A 25,602-nucleotide genomic window follows, 5' to 3' on the forward strand; every position below is an offset into this window, starting at 1 on the left:
ACGTCGGGAGTTGTAGTTCTCCACGCCCCTCCCGGTGCCCACTCTGGCGGTCTGCGGGACTCGCTGTCCCGGCGTGCCGCGGGGCGGGGCCGCCGGGGCGGGGTGAGGCGGGGCGGGGAGCGCGGGCGAGAGAGGCTGAGGGGGTTCGCGCCGCGCACGGTGCCGCCGCCGCCATAGTGGGAGCCGCCGAGTGAGTGCGGGGGGCGGGGCGGCGGGAGCGGGTCCCCGGCGGGGCGGCGGCGGGAGCGAGCCCAGGCCCGGCCGCCCGAGGGCCGGCGCATGGCGCCGCCCTGCTCGGCGTTCGCCGGCCGCGGCCCCGTGGTCTGGCGGGGGCCAGGGGGGCGCGGGCCGGGCTGGGCCGGGCCGGGTGGGAGCCGGCGGCCGGAGCCGCCCTGACCTTCCGCGTCTTTCAGGCGCCGGTAGCGCGGTCCCCGAGGGGCGGCGGTCGGGTCCGGCGCCCGCCGTTACCGGCTGAGGGAGCCGAGCTGCCGCCGGCTCCGCCCGCGGGGCCCCGCGTATGGGCGGGGGGGCCGGGGGGGTGGAAGGGCCCCGGCCCGGCCCCTCGGGTGGGCTGCGGGGGGTGAGGGGCCGGGTCGCGGGCTGGTGGAGGGGGGGGGGGCAAATCCCTCCGGCGGGTGACCGGTAGGTAACGGCAGCTCCTCCGCCTCCCCGGGGCACCGGCGTACCCACCCTCCCCGGCTCCAACGTGCTCGAGGCTTTGCCGCCGCGGGGGTCTGAGGCACCGGGACCGCTCCTCGGCACCCAGCGCGGTGCCCGCCGGTGCTTCGGCCGTGCTGTGGTACGGCGGGGAGGAAAGGTAGCGGGGATGGAGTCTGGCAGCCAGAACTGCGAGGAAATGGTTTGTGTAGCGTGAAGGGTGGGGTGCCTGAGTCTGCTTTCTGCCTCGGCTGTTTCTGATGTCCTTGCTGTGTTACAGTCTTGCCAGGCGGTTTGGCGGTTGCACTGGGTGATCCTAGAAGTCTTTCCCAGCCGTAATGGTTCTGTGTTCGAGGACTGAAGTTAACCTGATGTGGTTGAATGACTTTGTCACGTAGAAAATGAACACTTCCTTGGAGTAAAACTAACCAAAGTGCCTGTGCTCAGACATCTGCTGTAGCCATCTAGTTTTTTCCTTTGAGTTGCCAGTTTCTGGTGTGGTTCTACAATAGGTGATTTCTTTTTTTTTTTTTTTTCTTTCCACCTCTATGGCTGTTGTCGCTTTTTAGCTTCATGAACAATCAAAACCTGCAAAAAATTACGGTAGCAAGGAGTGTATGTTGTGTTTTATTAATATGGGATAATTTTCTGAAGTCATTAAGTCCCCAAGATGCTGTTCTTGCAACTCATGTTTATCTTCCTGTGTAAGACAGGCTGTAATAACACTTCAGCTTTCATTCTCACTTGAAGTCCGTAATTTCCAGTGTGTGTTAGAGTTGGATTTGTGGCATACACATTGTGTTACAGTCGAACTGGAACAAAGCTGGGGTAAATGCTTGAAGAGGAATCAATTGCAGATCTGTTGCCTGAAAGTTAGATCTGATTCCTGAGTCAGCTGCCTTCTCAAGTGGATACTTTTTTGACTTCTCTTTTTCTGGGAGGAGTTGTGTTCAAGCAATGCTTTCTGTGTTTGTTTGTGGTGACTTTAAGTTTTCCTTTAGCAGCCAGAAGAAAAAAAGGTATTTTGCGGATCTCTGCAGAGAAATTACTGTACGTAGTACCGTTATCAGTGAAACACATCATTTAGTTTAAAGTGCAGTGGCTCAGTTTTGGACTATTTACCTACTTTCCTGCTAGGGTCTTAATTAATATTTCATGTTCCTCCCTAAAAGATTGTAAGTTATTTGGTAGATGATTTGAAATATCTTTGCTTTTACATCTGTGTTTGTTGCATTTTTCTAAAGAACTGAAATTGTAACAACTTTCTGCAGCTCTTTCAAGTGGGGTTTCTTTTGTCTCTGTTGTTAATAACAGGATTGTCGAGTCAGTGGTGCTGTGGATATGTTTTGTGTAAGGATTGCAATATATAGTAATAGCTGGCTACATCTGTAAGCATGCTTTCTTTCAGATGTTTTAAAACTCCTAAATATTGTGGCTTCAGAGACGGTTTCGATATTCGTATTTGTGCATGACCGATTAGTGTGCTTACACGCCATGTTGCTGGAAGCAGGACTGTCGTGTGTCACAGCGGGGGAAAAAGGAAACAAAGCAGGAGGGGAACATGTGCGGTTTTGGAAGTAAAAGATAGTGAGGTTGATACCACAGGAAAAGTTTTAGTGACTCTTTTTTTTCAGGTGTATTTTGGAAACTTGGAGCTCTGTCAAAGACCTGATACCAATCGTATGGAGGTGAGGTGTAACGAGCCTTGCTTACACACATGGAAAGCTTCTGGATCATAAAGCATGTTCCAAAAATGTTCCATATTTTGAATGCTGCAAGACAATAATAGAAGAATGCTGTGGCTAAACCTAAAATTATGGGGTAATATAATGCAAAATAGCAATGTCCTCTTGCATTTAACACTGCACCAAGGTACCTAGGGTTATGTTCTCAGGGGTGACTGCCTTTGTGCTGTCTAATTCAGGGCTGTTATTTATGCAACTGGCTACTTCTAACAAACATACAGCAGTGATTGTTTTCAGATGTGTCAGATATCAGTTGGGAACCACAAGAAAAGCTGCAAGGATTAAATGGCAGTTGTTGGTAGAAGTTCTATTTACAATAAAAGTTAATACTGAATATTATTTTGCTGCTGAGTTCACAAACAAATATGGTTAATTTTTAAGTAATTAATTGGTAGAGGAAAACAGGCTACAACTAAAATATGGCCTCTCTGCTTCCATAACTTAAAAATCCTAATTTTGTGTTAGCCTGAAACAGGTGTCTTGAGAGCCAGAGATAGATAGAAATATCTTATATTCTGCTGTTTCTTGGAGATTACCTTATAGGCACAGTAACATGATATTTAAAGAAAAATGCAGTGCAGCACTTCTCCCCTCCAGGTCTTCAGTGCCTCCTCTCTTACTTTAAAACTGAGCAGTCTTAGGTTTATCCTGGGGAAAATAAATGTGACTTCAACCTTGTAAACTTGATTTCAGCAAGAATGGCAGATGTGCAGCATTCTCTCTGTTGTTTAACAACAAATTGTTGTGTTCCTATCCAATTATATGTAATATAATATATGTCTATATATTTGAAAATCATCTCGGCTGGCTCTTTGCGAGTATTAGGTTGTCAGGTTGCAGACAGGGTGAGCATCATGCTGGAGGCTCAGTGAGAGCTTCATCAGAGTCCTCCTCATGTATTTTATTTACTAGTGGCCTTGTACTTGCTGACATCTGTAACCAAAAAAAATAAACTTCAGATTGGCATAATTTCTGCGTTAATTTGTTTTAATGAAGTTGAAGGAGAGGAATACAAAGACTGGAAAGGGAAAGGTCAATTTATTCTCCATATTTTTCAGAAGGAAACAGTCTATGCCTTGTCACTCTTCCCCTTTCTCCCTTTCCATCCTTCCACTGGTCACATATCTAGACTTAATTATTTTTAGATCTGAAAGCGTATTTAGAATAATGTAATATCTTGCATAACACAGCCCATAGCAATTACTAGGTGAAGGTCTGTGTTGAAATCAATAATTTCTGATTGGCCTGGAGCAGTAATTTTCAGATTGTTAACCTCCATGGATCAGTCAGCTACCGTGGAGATGATAGCGAAGATACCCAAGAGAAGCACTTCTTTCAGTCTCTGAATGCATGAATTTGCTATTCAACTGGAAATTTCATAGGTTTTCAAACGGAGAAGGATTGACCACTAAGTTGGAATCTCAGAAAGAGGTAGGATGTGTTTAAGATAAATGACTGATGATGTATGATGTTGTCGAGTAAGTTCCAGTATTTCATCACCCTTGTCTTAACAGGCTTTCTGCCTGGCCTGGGCTTGCTTAGCCTAGAGAAGAGAAGACTTGAGCAGGGCTTAATCTTAGCCCCTAGTATCTGTCAGACCATTATCAGGATAATGCAGCCAGGCTTTTCACAGGGGTGCTTGGTGGGAGGACAGAAGAAAAGGGGCATAAACTGGGACAGAAGGGATTCTGGTTGGATTCGAGACCACTGCCTTGTGCATGAGGACGGTCAAGTGTTGGAACAGGTTGCCCGCAGAGGTTATGTAGTCTTCTTCGTCAGAGCTTTTGGGGATCAAAAGATGTGGGCAACCTGGTCTGATCTCCTAGCTGACTCTGCTTGGAGCTGGAGGAGGTCCCTTGCAACCTGAATTGTTCCGCAATAATTTGCATAGTTTCCTCTGTTGAGAGTGTATGCCTTTGGTAAAGGAAGATCTGTTACCAAGTGATTCTTGGTGTAGGTGATGAGATTATCTGTTTGAGAGAAGATTAACTGGTCCTGTGCTGCTGGTTCCATTGTGTTCCTAGAAAGTGTGCACGGGAGATGCTCCTATCTTTCTAAACTTTAGTGACAATAGAAAAGAGATTGAAGGAAAAATAGTCTAAAAACTGTTGCTGTTTTGCTTTTGCTTTTTTTTTTTCCTACTGCAGTCTAAAGACTGCTCACACTTTTTCATCTGAGTGATCAAAAATACATGGATGTTAGAAATTGCATGAGTAACAGGACCTGAAACAACCGAGAGCTGTTTTGTTGTCCTTATTTACTCTTGTTAATCAGTAGCGAAGGGTGCAGCAACTGATGGTCTCACTCATGTTTGCCATGCATTCACATGTACCCCTGGGCCAACAGCACCGATTTAAAGGGAGGTTTGGTGCTGTCTTGTTACACTGATTTTCAAATCTTCCAGAAAACAAGCTTGAATTAATAATAAGGGAGTTTACCTTTGGTGCAGTGGCGTGTAGGGCAGCTTTAATATCCAGGGAGTGTGGTTTGTGTATGCTCTGGTTGCTTATGGAGTAAGCGTAGTCATAACTGGATAATAGATGGCATTTTTTTTCTCCACTAGCATGTTAGAATGTATTGGTTTGAGGTTTTTCCTCTTTAAATTGAATGTTTTCTTCCTTGTTGTTCTACAGATCAGAAAGTCTTTAATGAGCTTATTTGTCTGTGATGGTTGTTCATTGATTCTTTCAATACAGCTGGCTTTCTAAATGTGGCGGTCCCTGGGATAACACCTTTGTTTTCTTTAGCAATTTACATTATACTTTACTGTGGCTCATACTAGTTTTTGTTGACATTTTCACAAAATACAGGATTGTTATAGAAGTGCAGGTTTGCCAAGTTTAAATTCAAAGACTTAATTTTTTAAATTGATAGCAGTGAGCTTGCATATGTCCAGGTCTGATAATGCCGTAAGCGCAGCTGTTGCTTGAAACAATACTTGGTCTTCATGCTGCAGAGATGTGCCAATAGCCCACCTGCTCCAAATGCCCCTGGTGTTTACATGTTTCATGGAAAGCGATCTCTTTATTTGTCTATCGGCAGGTGACTCTTTCTACTTTTGCCAAGTGAAAAAGTGTCTTTTCCTCAAGTTACACCTCCAAGTAGCTCTAGCAATGCTGCTTGAACAGAGAGATGGACTTTGTGCTGCAACATGCTGATGGACAATCCTTTCTAGGTGGTTTCATAGCTTCTTGTTTGTTGAAGGAAGCAATGGGAAGAGTTTTCATCCAGACCTTTTGCAGAAATGGGTCTTTTAAGGACTGTATTCCCCTTAGGAGTTATGGGCAGTCTTGGTGTGTTTCTGCTGGTCTCTCACACTCGGAGTTAAGGCAGAAAAGGAAGAGGGATGAGTGTAGATAGGAACATCTAAGCTGTGTCAGACAGTGGGAAAGATTTTGTGTTTCTGGATTTTGTGGACAGAAAAATCTGTTGCATGAGGCCAGTGTAACCCTAGTCTAATTCAAGGTCACTCGTGGCCTGTGTGAAAACTCCATTCTTTTCCGGTCCTCCTATGTCTCATACCTTTGTTTCTTCCTTGGTGCTATCACTGTTTGGGTCATGCGGCTTCGCATCATATTGGTGCCATCTGCCATTTGCCAAAGCAGATGAGAGGGAGCTTAATTCGGGCAGTTGTCTCCCTCCTGGACCAGTGTGGCTGGTGGCACAGGACACAACAGCCTGGAGGAGCCTATGGGGAAGGAGGGAGAGAGGCTTCGCGGTGTAGTGTAGCCTTGGATGGTTTGGCAAGGTTGAGCAGCAACAGAGGCACTGGGCAGCATGGACTGTGTGGGCTGGGCTGCTGGGATTGTGGGGCCCTGTGGCAGCCCTGTTGATGTGGGGGGGTCTGTGCACGTGGGAAAGCCTGGTGTCATGGGGAACTAGGAAGTTTTGTGGGTTTAGGGTATGAATTCCCTCTCCTGCACCGTGGGATGCTGAACACAGGAGGTTTGCTGTGCATTCAGGGGTGCTGTGTACCCCAAGGCATTGTGCAGCAGTGGCAGTGCCAGGCTGAGGGATGGAGACACTGGGAATACCGTAGTGCCGTGTAGGATGAGATCTGTGGAAAGCGTGGTGAGAGTTGTGTAGAGGGTTGGAGTTTACACTTCAGGATGTGTCAGTGTGCGGTCTGGCAAAGGTATTGGAAAATTTGATTTAGGTTTCTCTGTGGAAAGGTCCCCTGTGGAGCAGCGATCCCAGTTCTGCAGTGTCAGCGTATACCTGTTGAAGAGAGAGTTGCTGGCAGCTGCTGCTTTTGTGCACTGTATTGAGTTTCAGCTTGAGCATGGACTGCTGGATGGTATTTGAGGTGGGGATAAATTCTCTTAATATGATCAAATTCCAAGAAATTAGAGTAAGTAATGTCACTTAAAGTATTACATTCCGTGTTAGTAGCTCAGCTTTGCTGCTGTGCTGCTCAGAAGAAGCTGTTAATCAAATGGACTGTGATGTTCTTAGCTGGATGTGATGATCTGAGTTTGAAGTGACACAGGAGAGAAAATTAATTAGGTTAGGGAAACTGTCTCCTTTTCCATGGGGAATTAAGGTGGAATATCCAATAATACACTTAAACAGTGCTAACTTTCAGCAGGTGCCTTTAAAAGGACAGGTGTGCCACATCATATGGGCTTTTTAGCTTGTTGTAACTTTTTTTTTTATCTGGCTTAATAGTAACTAAATATTCTTGCCTCTGACCAAACTGTGAGTGAAGCATGGGTAGATTTGACTGGATGGCTCTGACGCACATCTGTGTTGTGCTAGTGTTTGACATCAGAACCTGTGCATTCTTCCTAGCTTTGGAATAGATCTTAAAAGACTTGTATATTACATTTACCTCATAAAAACAGCCTGGTAAATGTATCAGTACAGTCTTGTGGATTGTATCTCATTGAAAAGGACTGACTTGATGACACAGAAGGTCATCCCTATCTTGTTCTTTCTTTAGGTACATCTCTAAGCTTCTTACATCTGTGATGACAGGCAGAAAATATAAGAAGCATGGAAGAAGAAGTAACAAATCAGAAGAGGAAAATAAAAAGCCTTTCCAGGGAGAATGAGAGCGTTCAACAAAACCATATATGAATGGTTCACGAGCAAAGTTGTAACAGCAACAACAAAAAAAAAGTTAATCAAGGATCATTAATTTCAGCAGCATTTTTCTTTTTTTTTTTTTGTTTTTTAGTTCTCACTTCTGGCAAAATCAATTGTATAATTGGTCAAATTTATACTGATTTTTTTTTAATTTAATGTTATTTTACCTGCCAAAATAAAAATACGTTATTTTAGAAGGAGATAGCAAGCTAGCGTACTATTGTTTAGTTTTAGAAACCATAATGCTACTTTCTGTATTTAAAATATGAATTCCTTAGTTCCTTGCAGTCTCAAAGGCTTTCTGACAGTTTCAGGATTAAACAGAGAGCACGTGGTGATTGAGTTAGGCTGTAGTGCCTTGAGGAGGTGAAAGCCTCTGGATCTAAAGGAGGTGCAGTGCTAGCAGACAGCTTGATCTTGGATTTGAATGATGGTACAGTGAGCTGTTACGGGTGAATACATATAGGGGCTGTGTGTGGGGGCAATAATGTAACAGTAGTTAATTTCTTCAGCTTCAGGAGAATAAGCTGTTGGGTTTTTTTGCTGTTCACTACTTCATCTCAGTGTTAGATGTGTGACTGTTTTGCATTACTGCTGTCAACTAGATTTGCACTTGAATGTTCAGGAAGGATATCTGATTGTGATGTCAGTTTGTGGGTTGAAGTTGAAGCTATGACAATCCGTAAAAAGTGAACAGAACTGATTTTCACTTTGATTGTTGACTCCACTGCAGCCATCCCAGGCTACACGCCTCTAGGTACCTGCAGATCTGGAATGGAAACAGCAGACTTCAAAACTAAATACTGGTACTTCTGGTTTTCCAAACAAGACATGAGGGTCCTCCCTAACAGCAGGGTGGGCATCCCTCAGTAAAGTTTTCAGGGAGGTGGTGTGATGGTTTTAGAGTGGTTTTCTTTCAACATAAAACCCTTTAATGCAGGGTTTGATTTCTACATCTGCTCCAGGTTAGGTTGGCATGTGGCAATTGTGGATGTGCAATCAATACAACTTTTTCTCTTGTAAAGAAGTAGGTTTAAGTTGTTCAGGGGTGTGTGTGTTTTGTTTTTTAAACCTGTTGTACTTGGGTGGATTTTTAATTTGTGATCTCTTTTCCCAGAGTAGTGACCACACTGGGTAAAACTTCAAACTGAGTCATGTATTGCAAGTATTAGTAGAGCACATGTGATGGTGACTGATGCCAGATTGTAGATAATTTTGGAGGAGTTCAAATATTAGTTATGTGGAAAGAAGTCTTTGCATTTTTATTCTATGCTAGTGTGCAGGGTTACTGAGCTTGACTGTATTGCCTAGGTGGCTGATAATAAAGTAAGGACATTTAAAAATGGAATAGGCATGTTTCTATCTTAAGTTCATTTTTTACCTCATCCTTGAATAAAATAAATTGCTAAGATGCACTTGAGAACAAGCATGCAGCCAGCGTCAGTTGGATGTAAAAAAACATGGAGCCTGTGGCATACTTCTGTGGTGCATTGTCACAACCAAAGCTCTTCCTTCTGAACCTCTCCTCTTCTCACAGGCTACAAAATCTCCCTTTCTCAGCAGGCAGAAGCACCTTGCCAGCTCTCTGTGCTGTCACATTCTCTGCTCCACAGACACCAGCCATTTTCTCCCTCGAGTAGTCTGGGTGTCTAAGCTGTAGCAGTTGTTCTTGGTTTGTATTTTACTTTGGTAGTCTTAATTTACCATCCTGAAAACTTGTATGCTACCTCCTGTTACGGCATTGATCTAATAAAAGGTGTTCACTCTTCTGTAAGTCTGCCCAAATTTGTGTAACCTTAACATTTCTGGCCTAGGGTTTGAACCCATTTCATTTTCCATTTGTTTGAGTGAAGCTCAAACAGCCAAAGGCTAAAATACAAAACCAGCTTTCTTGTCTGGCTGTACACAGAAAGCTAGGTCTGGTAATACTTGCTGTGGAGATCTTAGGAATATGGTTTTTGCTTCTCTTAGGAATTTGTCAAATCTTAAACAGGTGTGTGAGTAATTGATATCTAAAGGAAGCCAAAATAACTGTCATGTCCTGTGTCTGAACTTGCAGTGCAATACAGAGCTGTAGCTCAAGGGTTCCTGGGCAGGGATTGCAAAGAGGGATGAGTGGCTGACAGATCTTGAAGTTTAGCAAGTATAATTTAGCTTGCTTGAAGTAAACTCAGATCTTAAAATGCAATGTTGTGGAGTTTGAGCACAGAATTGCTGTATTTTCACTTTTAGCACAATTCTTCAATCTTTTGGAGAGATATTAGAATAAAGAAAAAATGAATTTGCTTTCTTGAAAAACTTAATGGGATGGTAAAGCGATTGTCTGTCCTGATAGCGCATGATAGTTTCCAGACTGGGTCTGTCTCAACTGCTGCACATGCTACATGTTTAATCCCTCTAAAATAGAGAGACTCATGTTCAGAAGTGTGTGATGCCTCTGAGCTTCCAGTACCTTCGCTGGGAACTGCAGATTCTCACCACTGTGAAAAGATCATGGTTTGCATCTTGAAATTACTACATGTTGAGTACACTTCAGCGTCATGACAGGATAGAAGAGGAAAGTGGGTCTTAAAATTAAGCTCGTGTTAAGCAAGGAGCTAGTGAATTAACTCCTGTTGTGCACCGTTGGTCGGAGACTTTTCCTTAAAATGGCTTCTGGGTGATGAAATACCGGAGGAGCTGAATGGGTAAATCAGTTGGTGTAAGCTGCTTGCAGACAATCCACGTTAACGTGTCAGTTGCTTACAGTGGCTGAGATCAAGTCAAAATGGCAGGTGCTAGCCAACTTTTCAGGTGTTATCATTTTTGAAATATGTGAATATAAGGTGGTAACGTTTACTAATTTTTGTTCTCGTTCTCCACTTTTGTATGTGAGTTGTGACGTTCCACCAGCTCTAGAAATCAGCAAATACTGTAATAAGAAATTAAATTACCATTTGGTATCCAGGATTTTTATTTCACAAAAGTCTAGGATACAGAGGTGAGATTTGTCCTACTTCTTACAAACAAAAATTGTGGCCAGCTGAGAGGTTCTGTGTTTACTGGCGCTTAATAGGCGAGCCAAGTGCTGTCCTTATTTATGTGATTGTTCTTTCTGATGATTTTTATTTGTGTGTTTTACAGCTTTAGGTGAGGATTCAGAATGGGAGACAAGCCTATCTGGGAGCAGATTGGGTCCAGCTTCGTACAACATTACTACCAGCTTTTTGATGCAGACAGGACTCAGTTAGGAGCAATATATGTAAGTATCTGCAAAAAGGGGGCTGGGGCTCTCTCCCATTACCTCTTTAGGTTTCTCTGTTTTGATGTGTGGAAATACCCAGGGTACGATGGTGGATTTTATCCTGACTCCAGAATGTCAGTCAGTGCAATCACACTTCCTCAACTTTTATTTATTGCATTTCTTTTACATTTCACATGTATTTTGAGCTTTGTCTGCCTTATGTATAGGCAGGCAGGCTCATAAAACCCCTGGTTGGCTGTAGGCAGGGGCTTGTAGTGGAGGGAGCTAGTGATGATTGTGTAATAAAATTTGTTTTTAAAAGTAAACATGCTAGCGTTAGCTTGCTGTCAATTTACAGATGTGGATTTGCTTGGATCCCTCTTGAAGTGGGTTGTGATTAAAGTCCTGCTCTGTGTTTAACAGTTCTTGCAGGTGTTCTTGGGTCTCATGCTGTATTAATCCTCAGAATGTGAAAATAGATATAAAATTTTGAATCCAGTTTAAATATTCAGATTTTCTTAAGAAATTTAAATTAATTTTAAATTTCTTCCAAAATTGTTGTTTTATTTTTGCTCCTTGTTTGAGGCAAAGTAGATTTGGTTTCCGAAATTAAAGACTAGCTAACAAACCCAAGGAACGTCAGCTTTTCGTTTTGGGGGAGGACTCCTTCAGAACATGCAAAGTGCTCTGGATGTGGAGTTGATTACTGGTGGTGAGGAATGCTGCTGGGTGGCTGAGGCGTTTCAGCAAGACACTCAAGTCTTACAAGTCTTCCAGCAGCATATCCTGTTTTTCTGACCTGTTTTTCATCTGCTGGATGAATTGTATGAAGCTTCACCAAACTCTTCAGAATTGAAACTGTTCCATGAACACCATCTGACACTCCTCCTTATACCTCAGCAGTATCCACCAGCACTTTGGGTCGTTGTGTATTTGCTGTCTGGTAGATTGTTGCCTTATTTTGTCCAAGAAGCTGTGTTCAGAGAGCCTATAAAGCAAGAAAAACACCTAAAAAAGCTGTATTCAATCCACAGCTCTAAATATGAAGGCACTTAACTGTTTCTGTCCTGTTATTACCAAAGCACATTCAGTCCTCCGAAGACTGGTGATAATCACAGGCTAATTTAAATTCCTGGAAACGTGGCCTTCCATACAAGGAGTCTTTCTGCCTTTTGTGATTCAATGGAGATACCTGTGTAAATGTAGTCAGGAGAGCTGTTTTGCAGCTCACCGATGCATATTGTGTTGTGGATAAACAGATGTGACCCTGTTTTGTGTGGCTAAAATACAGCCACATCACAACTTGTCTAAGTTATGGGAGGTTCTGCAGAAGTGCGCTTTTACTGATGAGCTTTTTGTCTTCTGAGACCCTGTGGGAGTGAACAAATTTTATAGCATGGAGGAACGCAACAGGGAGCTCTTGGATTTGCTTTGCCTTCCTGTACTGCTGCTTCCACCCAAAGGTTCCGTTTTCTCATTTAGTGGTGTAATCCAGGTCAGCTGAGCTTTTGTCACCCCTTCCAGGTGAGGATCTGGGCCGGTCACTTTTGCTCTGATTTACCCAAGTTATGTGAGTTGGAGCACGAAGTCAAAGACTTGTTTTACAGTTATCCCCCTGCAGTTGTTTTGCAGGAAAATGTTTGTAGCAACTTCTTTCCTCTGCTTTGGGTGTTTGGCTACTTATAATCAAACATTTTCTTATTTTTATGCTGTTTTCTCAGCTGTAGGGCTTTTGGGATAGGGGAAGGGATGCTTTTAGTTCCTGAAGCAGTTGTCCCAGATTGTTGATACAGCAGGTGGCCATGGAGGTAACCTATAGGAGAGAGTCAGGTGGACACTAATTAGGTACAATGTGAAGTTGTAATCTGTCTCGGGAAGAACACATTTCCTCATCTGCCTAATCTTATGTCCTTTGCTATTCTTTGAAACATTAGGAGGGTCCTGCACTCCCACGTGCTCACCTGCTGATTGCTGAAGTGAATTCAGTCAGGCAGGTTTTGAGTCCCCTCTGCTTTTGTGGCTGTCTGTATTTAAAGGCTGAAATTTGAATGCTTGAGAGGATAGCCTTATTCTCTGGTATCATCACCTTGCTTCTCAAGTTATTGACGTCAGGTGTTGATGTCATGCAAGTGGTGTCAGCCAGATGACTCGCTCTGTGACTTTAGATTACACAATCTAAATTAAGTCTGTGTCCTCCTAAAAGGGACATGTTCAAACTTGAGGAGGCTGTACTCACAGGCTCTTTGCCTTAACTGCTTTTGGTTTTATCAGTGACCCTGAAATGCTTCATGCTGTTGCCTTTGGTCTCCTTCTTTGTTATTCTGGCTCCTGCTGCACTGTATAGTTCCTTCTGAGGATACATGGAGGACCAGAAGCTTTTTTAGAATGGTTGTAACTGTTGTGCAGGTTCAGCACTGCATGTGTGGCTGAAAAGTGGTTTTTGATGTGGTGTGGGTTGAAAACATGGCCTGTGAAGTCTACCAGAGAGCATACAAATGGAGTTCTTTGGAATCTGCCATTTTCTGCTGAGACGTTCAGAGCTTCAGCAAGAGCTGAAGACTAGAAAGGGCTGGGAATCATGTTCCTGGAGGTATTTAAACTCAAAAAGTGGAAACTCAATTTCTGGTTATTCCAGACTTTTTCAGTTGCTCTTTGTGGCTTCTTTACATCTCCTTTTGAGATTGTTTACTTGGTATATATCCTTAGGATTCAGCTATTTTGAAACTAAATCTCTTCCCAGGATTGCTTAAGGGTTACCTAAGCAGGTTGATAAATTTTTTTCTTTCTCCCCCCAGATTGATGCATCATGCCTTACGTGGGAAGGACAGCAGTTCCAGGGCAAAGCAGCTATTGTTGAAAAACTCTCTGTAAGTCTGTAATCCTTACTGGATGTTTTGGAAAACAGTTCTGAAGACTATAAATTAATTGCTCCTGAAAATTGGATTTCAGCTTCAGCAGTTTAAAACTCCTGAATGTGGGACTTGAGCTTCCAACTTTTAATCTTCAAAACACATTACTTGTGATTTAATTCTGTGCAATGGGGTGTTCCACTGGTGGCTGTAATGGTGGAATGTTAATTGACTCTGTTAATTTGCAAGGTTATTTTGTGACTGCAATTGCATATGACATTGATTTATTTATTTTAAAAGTGTAGTTCATAAGCTGACCACATGATCTAGAGCAGTTAAAGGCCATTTTTTGTTATTTTAAAGTGTGCCAAGGAGTTAGCAATAGCAAACCTGTTATTTGGATCTGCCTGTGATAGAGGCTAAACACATTATTGCAAGGAAAAAGTTGTTTTCTGATGCTTGAACTGCAAATAAGTTCTGTAGTGAAGAACTTGACTTATCCTCAGTGCAGCATTTGTCAGCTGTCCAGATATGAGCAGTTATTGTTCAGGACTTTGAAACCAGTGTTTCCTCTTCATCAAATGAGAGGAAAGCATTTCTTACTATATAGAGACTGAAACTCTCCCTGCACGTTCATTTAGGTAAACTTGGAGAAGTTTTACCTTTTGGGCAAATCCATTCTTCTGCAGCTGCTTGCTTCTAGATGAGGAGATACTCACGCTCCAGAGTTGCTTGTTTGTGTACTCAGTGTTCTTTAGACTTCTGGGCTAGCAGCCATTTAGATACCCAACCAGCTAAGCATTTGCTTGGCCACAGTGTCTCAGACTGCTGCCTTGGATCTGGCCCAGTGCAGATCAGCTCCTTTCCCACCGGAGCGTTACTCATCTTTACCTTCCCTCTCTGTGGTGCAAGTTGGACGTAATGGATTCGTGTGCCTCGGTGAGTGAAGACATGCTACTTGCCTTAGGGAAACTTTTTCCGACTTGTATCCGTCTGCTTAAAGTAAGAAAGAAATAGAGTAAAATTATTCCATGCCCTTCCACTACCACGGCCCGTTATGGGGCTGTATTGACTTACTGTGGCTGTAATGCCTTTCAGCATAGCTCTGTCAGCACTGGGCTGCCTGGGCTCTGCTGTTTCAACTTAATGTGCTCACCTAGGCTGTGTTTCTGGAGCTTTTTAGTCAGCTGAGCAGGTCAGTTTGACACTGAAATTCAGTTTCAGTTTGACACTGAAATTCTTTTGCACTGCTGCAGTCTTGTGTTCTTCAGTGCCTGGTAATTAATCAATGTAAGCACTAAGAGGCAGGATTTTCTTTTACAGCAAGTTTTCCGCTTTGAAACAGCGACACTATGGCACCTTTTCAACCTGCTCTGTCAGATGATGCCAATACAGTACGGCAAGCTCGTAAAGACATTGCTTTGCTAGCACTGGTGCACCTGAACCTTGGTACAGAGCTGGAGTTGGCACTTGTTCCTTCTGACTTAATTTTTGCTGGGCTTAAGACTTCTTTCATAAAGAGTGCCTGCCCTAATCAGGGGCAGAGCCAGATTTACACTGAGCATCTGAGATAATCCTGTAGTTCTACAAGGAGGAAGCTGGGACAGGTAGCTTTGTTGCCAGGAGTGAGTTTAAGCTGCTCGACTTTATTCTTGCAGAATTTCTCTTGCCTGACTTCAAGGAGGATTCCACAGTTTTGGTAGTGAAAGCCCAGACAAGTTTTAGTGTCAGAGGACGTTAAAAGCCTTGGTTGTTGTGTAGCTTCTTACTTGTTAGTTGCTTTTATTGTACTCTTCATCTCAATAAATGCTTCTCTCCAGTACAGATGGATGTTCATAAGCAACCATCCTTTTGAGGTAGCTTCTCTCTATGCTAAAAATCGGTGATCTTTCCTATCAGCTGACCTATGGGTCTTTTTCCAGTGGGATTTCCCCCACTAGATCGCATGAGGAGTAGGTCACTTGGCTGGCCAACCGTTTGGGTCCCTTTTCTCTGAAGGGGACAATCGAGTACTTGAAACAGGCAGTGTTTTACCCAGCTTTGTCTTTGGTTCCTTGTCACCATTTTGCAGGGCTCTTCACTCTGAAGCCTTTTCTTCCACTCTGTCTTCTCTCCCCAGTCTCACCTCTGCTTGGCTTCTTGTCACATTGGAAGCTGGGTTCTGGGTACAGCCACATTCATTCCCCTTCATCACTCAGGCTTCTCAAGAGACCTTTCTTGCAGGACTCGTTCAACAAGAAGCTGTTGTGCTGAGGTGAGACCAGGCTTCATAGTACTCTTCTGTCAAAGGAAGGGTGTGTAATGTCCCAGGCTGCGCTTGTGCAGGCTGTGCATGCACTTTCAAGTTGGAGATGGTGACCCTGGAAAATATTCTGCTGGTAGTTCAGAAAAGACTGCTCTGGATTTTTTTTTTCTTGTTGTTGTTACTGGATGTCTGTTCCATATTACAAACCAGTTGGCTCACTTTGCAGTTCATCGTAGGTTGGGATTGTTCTCCCAGCCAAGAGGAAACACTGCAGGCTTTACTAGAGAGTGTTCTTCAGTAGTATCCCTCTGTGATTAGAGGGCTGCTTATTACACTTTCTTTGCTTTGCCAGGTCCTGATCCTTTCCCAGTTTGTGTTCTCTATTATCCAAAGATTTAGCTTCCTAATATTCTTCCTTATGCTTGTAGAGCCAAATCTGTACTTCACATCCTTGACAGCAGAACCCAGGTCTCCTGTTCTTGTATCCAGGTCACCTAGGAAGTCTTTCAAGTTCTTCCCACTAGAAATGCAGAAACTTGTCACAGTACATGTTTGGGTCTGCCTCAGGGAAATGAAGCAAAGGTATCAAAGTACATCCTGAGGTTTAAGTGAGGGAATGCTGCTGTCCTGTACAGTGGATGGACTCGGTGTATTAGCTGTGTGGTCACTCAGAGATCCATCTTTGCTGAACTGCCACTTCCAAGGCTTCCTGCTCTAATGCAGCTTTTGATAGAACAGTGACAAAACTGTGTTTGTCTGACTGAACTCTGAGATCCCCTGATATTTGATGTTCACTGCTGGGAGTTGTCCATGTTTGAAATATGAACGTGGTCTAAGTTGAAAGAGAGGAATTACTCCCCAGTGTCTGGTGTTTCTCAAGTTTGCACGCTTAACTCCAAACAGACTCACATTGGCTACATGAGTGTCAAGAGAAGAAAAAAGGGGAAAAGTGGACATGTGGATTTCAAGCCTTGAACGCTGGTTCTGGGTCAACCGTGCTTCTTTTCTGTTCATAGCCGCTGTAACAAAGAGGCACATTTGGGGTTGTCTGGTAAACCCCAAGTATTAGATCCTGCAATCTTTTAACACTGTTCAGAGTAGAGAAGCTTTGTGCCTTCATCATGTGAACTTTCAGGTTACAGATGATCTGAAACTCTTCAGGCAGTGTAATTAGACTGGGAAAAGGTACTGTTTGCTGTATGTGGTGACATTATTTCATGTCTCAGTGCTTATGATCAACCCAGCCTGAGTAGTGCCAAGTTGCAACAACTCTTCACCCAGTACTACCAAAATAGTCTAACACGTCATAATGTTGGATTTGCTCAGTCTTTGTTTTGTAAGTTAATAATGCAATGGCTGTACATTTCCTTATTTTGCTTTCTTTTTGTTGCAGAGCCTCCCTTTCCAAAAAATACAACACAGCATCACAGCACAAGACCACCAACCTACACCTGACAGCTGTATACTCAGTATGGTAGTGGGACAGCTTAAGGTAAACTCTTTCCATTACAGGTTAACAAATGTTGATGTTTTAGATTTTTGCAAGATTCTAAATCATCTGATTTCTGAAAACATTAAAATGCTCTCTTGGGTGAGGGAAGAAAACAGTGGTAAGCGTGCCCTGGGACATCGTTCTTCTACTGTTCAGGACTGTCAAGAAACAGGAAATGTTGCATCTTTATCTACCAGGGCCACAGACTTAATTAAAGAAATTTTCCTGGAATCTGCAAAAAATATCCTGTATGTAAAGTCAGCTGTAGGCAGAACTTGCTCACAGTGGGCAGTGTTTATTTAAGAAGCGTGAAATTACATAGCAATAGTTACAATTATCAGAGTTAGGTTTGTCAGGGTTTGGTCCAGCCGTGCTGTCAAGTCAGCATGCAGCCGTCCAATCCTTGGAGTTACCTGAACCCAGTTTCTTTTAAAACAGCGGTTTAAGATTCCTTTTCCTCTTAACTTGGAATGGCACCTTCGGCATCAAAACATTCAAACTTCCACTGACTGTGCTGTTAGCTAAACAAACATAGAACTGAAAGTTTGAATCTGCTTGCTTAGCTATTTTCCTTAATTGTTTTGGGCTGGGCAGTTGAGAAGAGCAGTTCCCAGTGGATTGCATCCACTTCTAAGCCTAACATAGATAGCTTTGGCTCTCATCAAAGTTGCTCCTGCTTTCCTAGCTGCAAGTTGATTTCCAGCTTTTTTGTTGCTCAATCCCACCTGCACACACTCTGAGGAAAGACAGTCGCGTGTGGCCACGGAAAGCACTGAATTGCAGGACAGGTATGAAGTCAGACATGCTGATCTCATCTGTCTTACTCTGGGTGTGCACAAAGCTCAATGATGTGACCAAGATTTTTTGGCTCAATGTCTTGTGCCAGTCACATCTGCACCTGGTTTTGCACAGTCACATTTTTAAGATTATTGCATAATCATCAAGCAGATCACGGCTTGTGTTGAATCCTCTAGTAAGATACCAAGTTCTTAAAGATTCTGTAAAGCTTTTGGATTTTCTCATTCTTTAGTATGATCGTTAGGGTTGTAGTTGTAGGCTGGGTGCTTTCCATAAGTGCCATGGATACCATCGCTTGGAGTAGTATTCCTTACTATGCTGTTTTTATCCTCTGAATAATTTTGACTTGCTGAAATTATTTACAATAAGCAGAAAAACCTTCTCTCCCTTCATATACTGTGGAGTGAACTGCTACCAAATTGTCACAAAGCCTTAGCTCTCTTCATATCTGTACAATAATCGTTCTGAAGAAATAACGAGGTCAAGGACTATTACTGGGAAATTCTGTATTTCCTTTACCAGAGTATTATGCCTTAAGTAAACCTGCAGGTTTGGGTTGTTTTAAGCCGTTGGGCTCTCCTGCTGGAGGAGGTTTTAACTGGGGTCAGCTGAAATAATGACTGCCCTGTGAGAAGGTCAGGTTGTGTGTCTTGTGTCTGCCTCTGTGCTGCTCCAGTCTACTGCCCAGTATGCTAATAGCAATATGAACTGTAAGTTTAAAAAAAAAAAAATATATATTTTGCAGCAAAATAATAATTTACACTGAGGAGATCGAACACAACAGCTTATTGGAGAAGATGTTGCAGAGTAACAGGGCATCTAAGTGGGGTGAATGTCGCTAGCAAGGATCTAACTCACTGACGGCAGTACAGTAATCACTTTCATTGAAAAGCATTTTTACAAGTAAATATATGAAAGATCCTCTTTAAGGGATGTTGGAATAGGTAATGATGTGGGGATTTTATCCCTTTGTAGAGGTATAATAAATATACCTACACTTATTCTAATTCTATTATAATTTTTTACTGCTATTCATTGTCTGGGTGCATGCTTCCTTGCTTCAATTAGGAAGAGTAAGCATCAGTTTAAGCCTTTAGGAATGAGTTTCAGTTGGTGTGACACTACTTTGCTGATGTTCATCCAGAATGTCACCCCATATTTTCAGTGTGCTTCACCTAGTTAACCTATTTTTTCCTGTCGTGCTCAGGCAGATGATGACCAGGTTCTAGGCTTCCACCAAACCTTTTTGTTGAAAAGTTTTCAAGGTGCCTGGGTGTGCACCAACGAAGTCTTCAGGCTAGCCCTCCACAACGTTTAACCCTCTGCCTTGCCTCTCTTCCATGCAGTCCTCGCTGTCCCGGTTGAGTAAGGAGTGCTCTATTCTCGCTCTTCTCCCACTTGAGCTCGGCTGAGAAGCATGGCGGTGGCTTTCGTGCTCTCAGAGCAATGTGGCAGATCTGTGGCTCTCCCCTAGTGTTTGAATTTTGAACTGATTGTTGTGGAATTAATTGTGAATAACTAATTGTTATGCTGTGTCTCCTAGTCTTAAAAGGGAAAGGAAATTTGCAATTAAAATAACTAGATGTTTTTGTAGTGCATGCTGAACACTTAAAGCATTGCTTAAAGCCTGTTAAATTAGGTTTAACATCTGAAAGAGCCTGCTATCTTAAGTAATTAGCCTTTCCTCTGAGATGAGGGTAGCTGCAAGCCTGCAGTTCAACCAACAGTTGCTGTGGGATGCCAGGGAAAAACTAAAATTGTCTCTGACCAGACAAGAGGAGAAAAATTGTGGTTTTCTACTAAGTTTTGCAGCTAAGCTTGAGTTACAAAGAAGTGTTGCATCTAATGCTCTGACATGACCCACGACTCTGTGAGCTGAGGACTTTCTACAGTTTTGAGCCCCCACGTCAGAAGGGAGGTAGAAAAACTGGCAGAGGTCAAAAAGCTGCCAAGATTGCCAGTGTTCCAGCACCTGTGGAGCTGGGAGAGGAGGCAGCTAAGGGCAGTCTGCATGAAATGTAGGTGGAAAGTAGAGTGCTTCCAACAACCTGAAAGCAAACTCTTCTTGGTGGTGCCAGACAGTGTAACAAGGCACAGTGGTTGCAAACTGTAATGTGGGAGGTTCAGATTGGACACAAGGGAAAGATTTTTCACTGGAAGGCTGAAACCCTGGGAAATAGTGCCCAGACACCTTGTGAAATGTCTGTTCTTGGAGGCTTGGAAGACTCTGCTAGACAAAGCTGTGGCTGGTGCAATGCTGCTGGAAGTCCATGTTCATGCTGGACTGGAAACCAGAGGATCCTTCCAGTCTGATTCTGTGACTTTAATTTTTGTTTTAATTCAGGGATGTCATGAAAGAACTTGAACTGCATAAAGGAGAGCTTGGTAGGAAAAAATAAAGCCGCTGTGCTTCGAGCCTGGGCTCACATCTCGAATGCCAATTTTGAGTTGGATGTAGCTGAATTTGGAGTGGAAAGTTAGGGTACAGAGTTTCCGTGAGGTTGAGCTGTGATGAAGATCCAAAATAAAATGAGATATCATTAGTCTGTGCCTTCTAGAGCACCTCAAGTCACTCAACTGTGAGCCTTTGCTATATAGTAATAGGACGTGTTCAGAATTTTGGGAACAGACTATAAATTATTTCATTTGCCTTAAATATAGTCTAGGATTTTTCTTGATTTTAAAGTATGCTGCTTCTCCATGTGTGAAATCGTAACATGAAAGGAATAAAGAAAGCAACTGTGACTTAATTGTGGGAATTTGCCATATGTACAACAGCAAGTGTTTGAGGAAGAATTCCTTTTCATCTTCATGTGTCCAGTCCTGAATTGTGTGAAAAAGGAGGAAATTCTCCTCAAACGAAAGCCGTAAGAGCTGCAGTGTAGCTAGACTTACCAGAAACTGAGGAAACCTGCACTAAAACTGGTCTGGTGGTGATATCTCTTTTTCCAGAGGTGTATTTTTCAAGTGTACTCAGTGATGACATGCTCAAATTTGGTGTGAAAACTACTTACGCAACTTGTAATAGATGCGTCTGACCTCAGAGGAGGAGACCATAGGGCAACTGAGAGTATACTACATGCTTATTAATAGTGTTGGTTAGAAGTGATTCAGGCTGAAATGACTCTCCTGGCTGGTTTAAACTAAGCCATTAGAAAGGAGCTGACACATATGAATTCATTCCAACTTAGCCAAAAAGGATAGTGTTAATGAGATGCTTTACGAAGTAGTATGTTGAACTTTGTTGTACAACTCCCTTATGCTACTCAGTTTTCTTAAAGATTCCTTCACGTCCAGGAACCTTCTGACTAACATCCTGGTATAGTCTCACTACTGCTTGAAAGTGTCGTATTTGATACCTAGGAAAAGCGGAAAAGGCGTAAACCCATGGGTTTCAGCACACAGGCCACCTCTTCAGCATGGCTGTGCAGCATCTTGTCTGGGCAGATCTAATAACGACGTCCCCTGAAATAACTGGCACGACTGCTGTCGTGTGCTAATGAGCTAGATGGACGTCTGGTCTAATCCAGCAAAATTCCTTGTGTTCACACTGTGCTGATTGTTACGGAGCCTCTGCCTGATTAAAAAGAGGCTTAGATCAGTGTGACAAAAAGCTGCCCAGTTCACCAGCCTGTTGAACAGTGACTTTATTGGCATTTGCCTTGCTTGAGGATTTTTCTTTCATTCATTTGTCCACTGAACACTTGGACTTGCTCATACTTCTGGCCTTACTTGATATCTTGCCCATTCGCCCCACTCTGATCACATTTTTGCAAGCTAGAGAGTTGTACTCAATGTACTTTCTTCAGTAGGAAACTGTCTTGTAGCTGGATCATCTTTCTTGTCCTTCTCTGGCCTTTCCTTATTGTATCACTTGAATTTTTTTAAATTATGTGAACGGCATGCAGGACTTTATATGGGTGCTCTCTGTGCATTTATGCAGTTGCTTACTTATGGGTTTTGGTTCTCTGTTCCTTTCCTAATAACTACTAACACTGTGCTTGCCTTGATAGCTTTTGAGCTCTGAGCTGGTTTTAAAAAAAAAATAAAATAAAATAAAATTGTCCATCATGACTTCAGTATGAATTCAGTATCACTTTCCTGAGAGGCGACAGCTAATCTAGGGCCTTTTTTTGTTTTCCTCCCCGGATTAACATACAACTACTGAAACTGCACTTCATCTCCACTATTTTATTTCCTAGGCAGTTGTCACTGTGAAATCCCTGCAGTGGTTTTTGATTCGAATGCTGTTTTCACATGCACTTGATTCTGCCAGTGCTCTGGCAGACTTGCTGTTTTGTGATAACTGATGTCCTTAAAACTGACTTGTTTCACATTCAATTTATCACTTACATTAATATTACTTAAAGATTTTTTTGTTTATTTTGTAGTCTGCTTTGCTTTTCAACGTTTTCACTTGCTTTTCTTGGTGGACAGCAGCAGAGCATTGGGAATAAACATTCAGCATTTTGACAGTCTGTTTCGTGTGCTCCTCTGGCTGCTGCCTTTCAATGCTGTTTTTATGCATTTCCTCAGTTTTCTGAAGCTGAATAGTTGTGTGCTGAAAGAATAGAGCTTAAAATCCTCCCAAAAATGCTGAATTGAATACACTATGGTCAGTATCAGAAGATCATTTTGCAACTTGGTCCTGTGTGCTGTTCAGATTAAATCCTATTGTGTGATTTCCAGCTGATTTGGGAATCATTTATGTTGTTTTGAGGCTTTCGTTCCTGCAGGATGTCTCTGAGGCGACTGGTAAACATTAGGTGGGAGAACTACTCTCCCTCTAATATTATTTTCTACTTTTGTAGTAATCTAGTAAATATAGTGCAGACACTGTAACCTGCTGAGATGGATTATCAAAGGCAGAAGTTGAGGCACTGCTCCAAAGATCCCTGTGCTTGCATCTCACCGCAGCTCTAGCAGATACTTTCTGGACAGTGGAAGTGGGAAGTACCAAGTTCCTGGCCAGCTGTACCTGTTCTGGGAAAGTTTCCAGAAGCCTAGATCGTTACCTAGACGTTCAGGCAATATTGTTGATACTGACTTCTACAGAAACTCCCTTCTGTCGTCAATCCAAAGTACAGCAGCTACAAACTAATTTTAAAACCCCTTGTTTTCTACTTGATTCCTGGGCAAGGCCCAAAGAAAATTTGTGCTTCAGCACTGAGGTGGCATGCTCTTACCAGTGTTGTGAAGCTGCTGGAATGAGATGTCTGCAAGTCTTCGGAAAACCCAACTTCAGATGCCATTGCAGGATTTCTGTGTCACTGGGCCCTAGGTGTTTGTCTGCAAAGCACCTTCGAACAGAACCTCTGGTTGTGTTAGTGTCTCTTGAGGTACTCAGCATCTTACAGCATGTGACATCACTGTTAACGTTAGCTTTTAAGTCGTCTTATCATGAGTTTTGGAACACATTTCTCAAAAAAGAGCTTTTTGAACTTTTCTCCTCTCTTTCTACAGGCTGATGAAGACCCTATCATGGGATTCCACCAGATATTTCTATTAAAGAACATCAACGATGCCTGGGTTTGCACCAATGACATGTTCAGGCTAGCATTGCACAACTTTGGCTGAGCTGGCAACCCCGAGGCACCTGTGCTTTTTTTTTTTTTTTTTTTTTTTTTTCCTTTCCCCTCCTCCTTTCCTCCTACTGGTATTATTCACACTCACGGAACATTCCAAATATCATACACAAACCTGCAGCACTGCGGAGCGTGAGCGAGCAAGACCTGTGACCTGCCCTTCTGCTGAGTTTACATTGTCACTAGATGAGTTTCTTGTGCATGATGTTTGGAAGTTAGACTTAGCTGCATTTGACAAGAGAAATTTGTGTTGTACCAGCATGCCTCGGAAAGAATTTATAATGCAAAAGGTTGTTGTTTATGTACTGACAAGATGCTCTATAACCCAAAGAAATGAAAGAACAGCAGCCTGTACAGCCCAGATACTGATTTGTTCAGATGTTTCAATGCTACATTACACAATAAAACCATGAGATTTTCTTAACAGTTTAAATTGTTTTAATGAGTTGGATATGGAGTACCGCTTGCTTTGGATACCTTCTCTCTGTCTGGATGGGAAATGTTTACAGACATATAAAACTCTCAAACTGAGGAGCACCTCGATAGTTTTACGGATGAAGGCAGTTCAGATAGGCCCTTGGCCGTATGACTTCTTTTTCTCTCCCTCTCAGCAGCTTTTAGAACGGAGACCTCTAGCTCAGTTTTTAACATTGACAGGTTAGTTCTCAGCTGTTGTATTCTACTGAGGTGAAAGCCTCAAATAATACACAAGGATGACAACAGTCATGGTAGCCTGTAGTTAATCTTCATTATGTCTGTTATGTTCACCCTCAGAGCTGAACAGGACGCTGTTTTCTTCATAGGCGGACACAAGATGTCAGTCCAGCTCTAAAGCACTGGCCAGATTCATGCTCTGTGGTGTCTTTCTGTCATCCCTTCATTATAATTTGAGGAGCCGTGTGTTTGCTGTCCAGGTTTTTACAGCGTGGCTGGCTGTCATGTGTCCTCCACCCTGGAGGTGGTGGTGTTCCACCAGTGAAGGGATTTATTAAATTAACCTTTCCTGCACAGGAGGTGGCACAGGAGCGGTTTCACATTCGCTTTACCTTCAGACCTAAGTCATTGGGCCCAGGTTTTAAAGGGCTCAGCACATCTCATTGAACTTGCTTTCCAACTGTATGAACTTGGCATTTCCATTTTTGAGATTTGTCAGGAAAGCTTGAGGTGGGGTGTGCTCGAGCTGGTCATTTCTCAAATCTGGCTGCTTTGGCCTTTGAATTGGAAGAGAGCTTTCTTGGAAGCTGATGTTAGGGCCCTCCTGTTCAATAGTGCAGCATTCTCTCATACATTCCCGGTTTCAAATGCAGGACTGTTCTCATGTCGCTGCTTCTGTGCTATGAAAGTTGCCATCAACATTAATCACTTGAAGAATGAGCTCTTTCAGTAGAAGGAGGCATTTTGTATGGTCGCTGCTAGGCAGGGAACTTTATGTTGTAGCCCCAGATCTAAATGAAGCCTGGCAGAGGAGGGAGGATCTAAGAATAGGTCTGGCTTACGAATCCTGCCCTGCAGAAGGATCCAGGCTGTGAGGTCAGGGTAGTCCTTTGAATAACGAGCTCCGTAAGCCGAGAGAGCGCTTAAAACGCCAGGTTCAAGGAATGATGCATGGGGCAGCTGTTAGTTAAAAACTATCTAAACTGAGATTCTTTTAGGCTGTGAAAAGTTCAAAGCGGTTACGTAGATCTTTCTGGGGCTCTTTTCCTGCCTGTCTCCACGCAGCCGAAGGCCGATGTTCCTAAATCAGCCCTGCTGACGATTTTTGACACCCGCAGGTCACTTTTGAGGCCCGGTATAAGCGGGCAGGCTTGCTATCCCTTATTTTTTTGTACCCGTGTTTATTGTAAGGGTTAGACTGAGCCCCGTAGTCACCTCTGCAGTCGGGAGGGCCGTTGGAGGGAGGTTATGTTACCCCCACTGACC

General features: G+C 43.1%; 1 protein-coding gene across 1 annotated transcript; it reads left to right on the forward strand.

Annotated features, from left to right (window-relative positions):
• Positions 1 to 114: 114 nt before the first annotated feature.
• NUTF2 (nuclear transport factor 2) lies at positions 115 to 24,108 on the forward strand. Its single transcript, XM_086758221.1, has 5 exons — positions 115 to 190; positions 10,614 to 10,731; positions 13,509 to 13,580; positions 17,201 to 17,299; positions 23,561 to 24,108. The coding sequence occupies exons 2-5, from the start codon at positions 10,633 to 10,635 to the stop codon at positions 23,672 to 23,674; spliced, it is 384 nt and encodes a 127-aa protein (XP_086614347.1). The 5' UTR covers positions 115 to 190; positions 10,614 to 10,632; the 3' UTR covers positions 23,675 to 24,108.
• The last annotated feature ends 1,494 nt before the right edge of the window (positions 24,109 to 25,602 follow it).

The sequence above is a fragment of the Chlamydotis macqueenii genome, chromosome 13, assembly GCF_036417535.1.
Source record: "Chlamydotis macqueenii isolate bChlMac1 chromosome 13, bChlMac1.mat, whole genome shotgun sequence".
Taxonomy (NCBI): Eukaryota; Metazoa; Chordata; class Aves; order Otidiformes; family Otididae; genus Chlamydotis; species Chlamydotis macqueenii.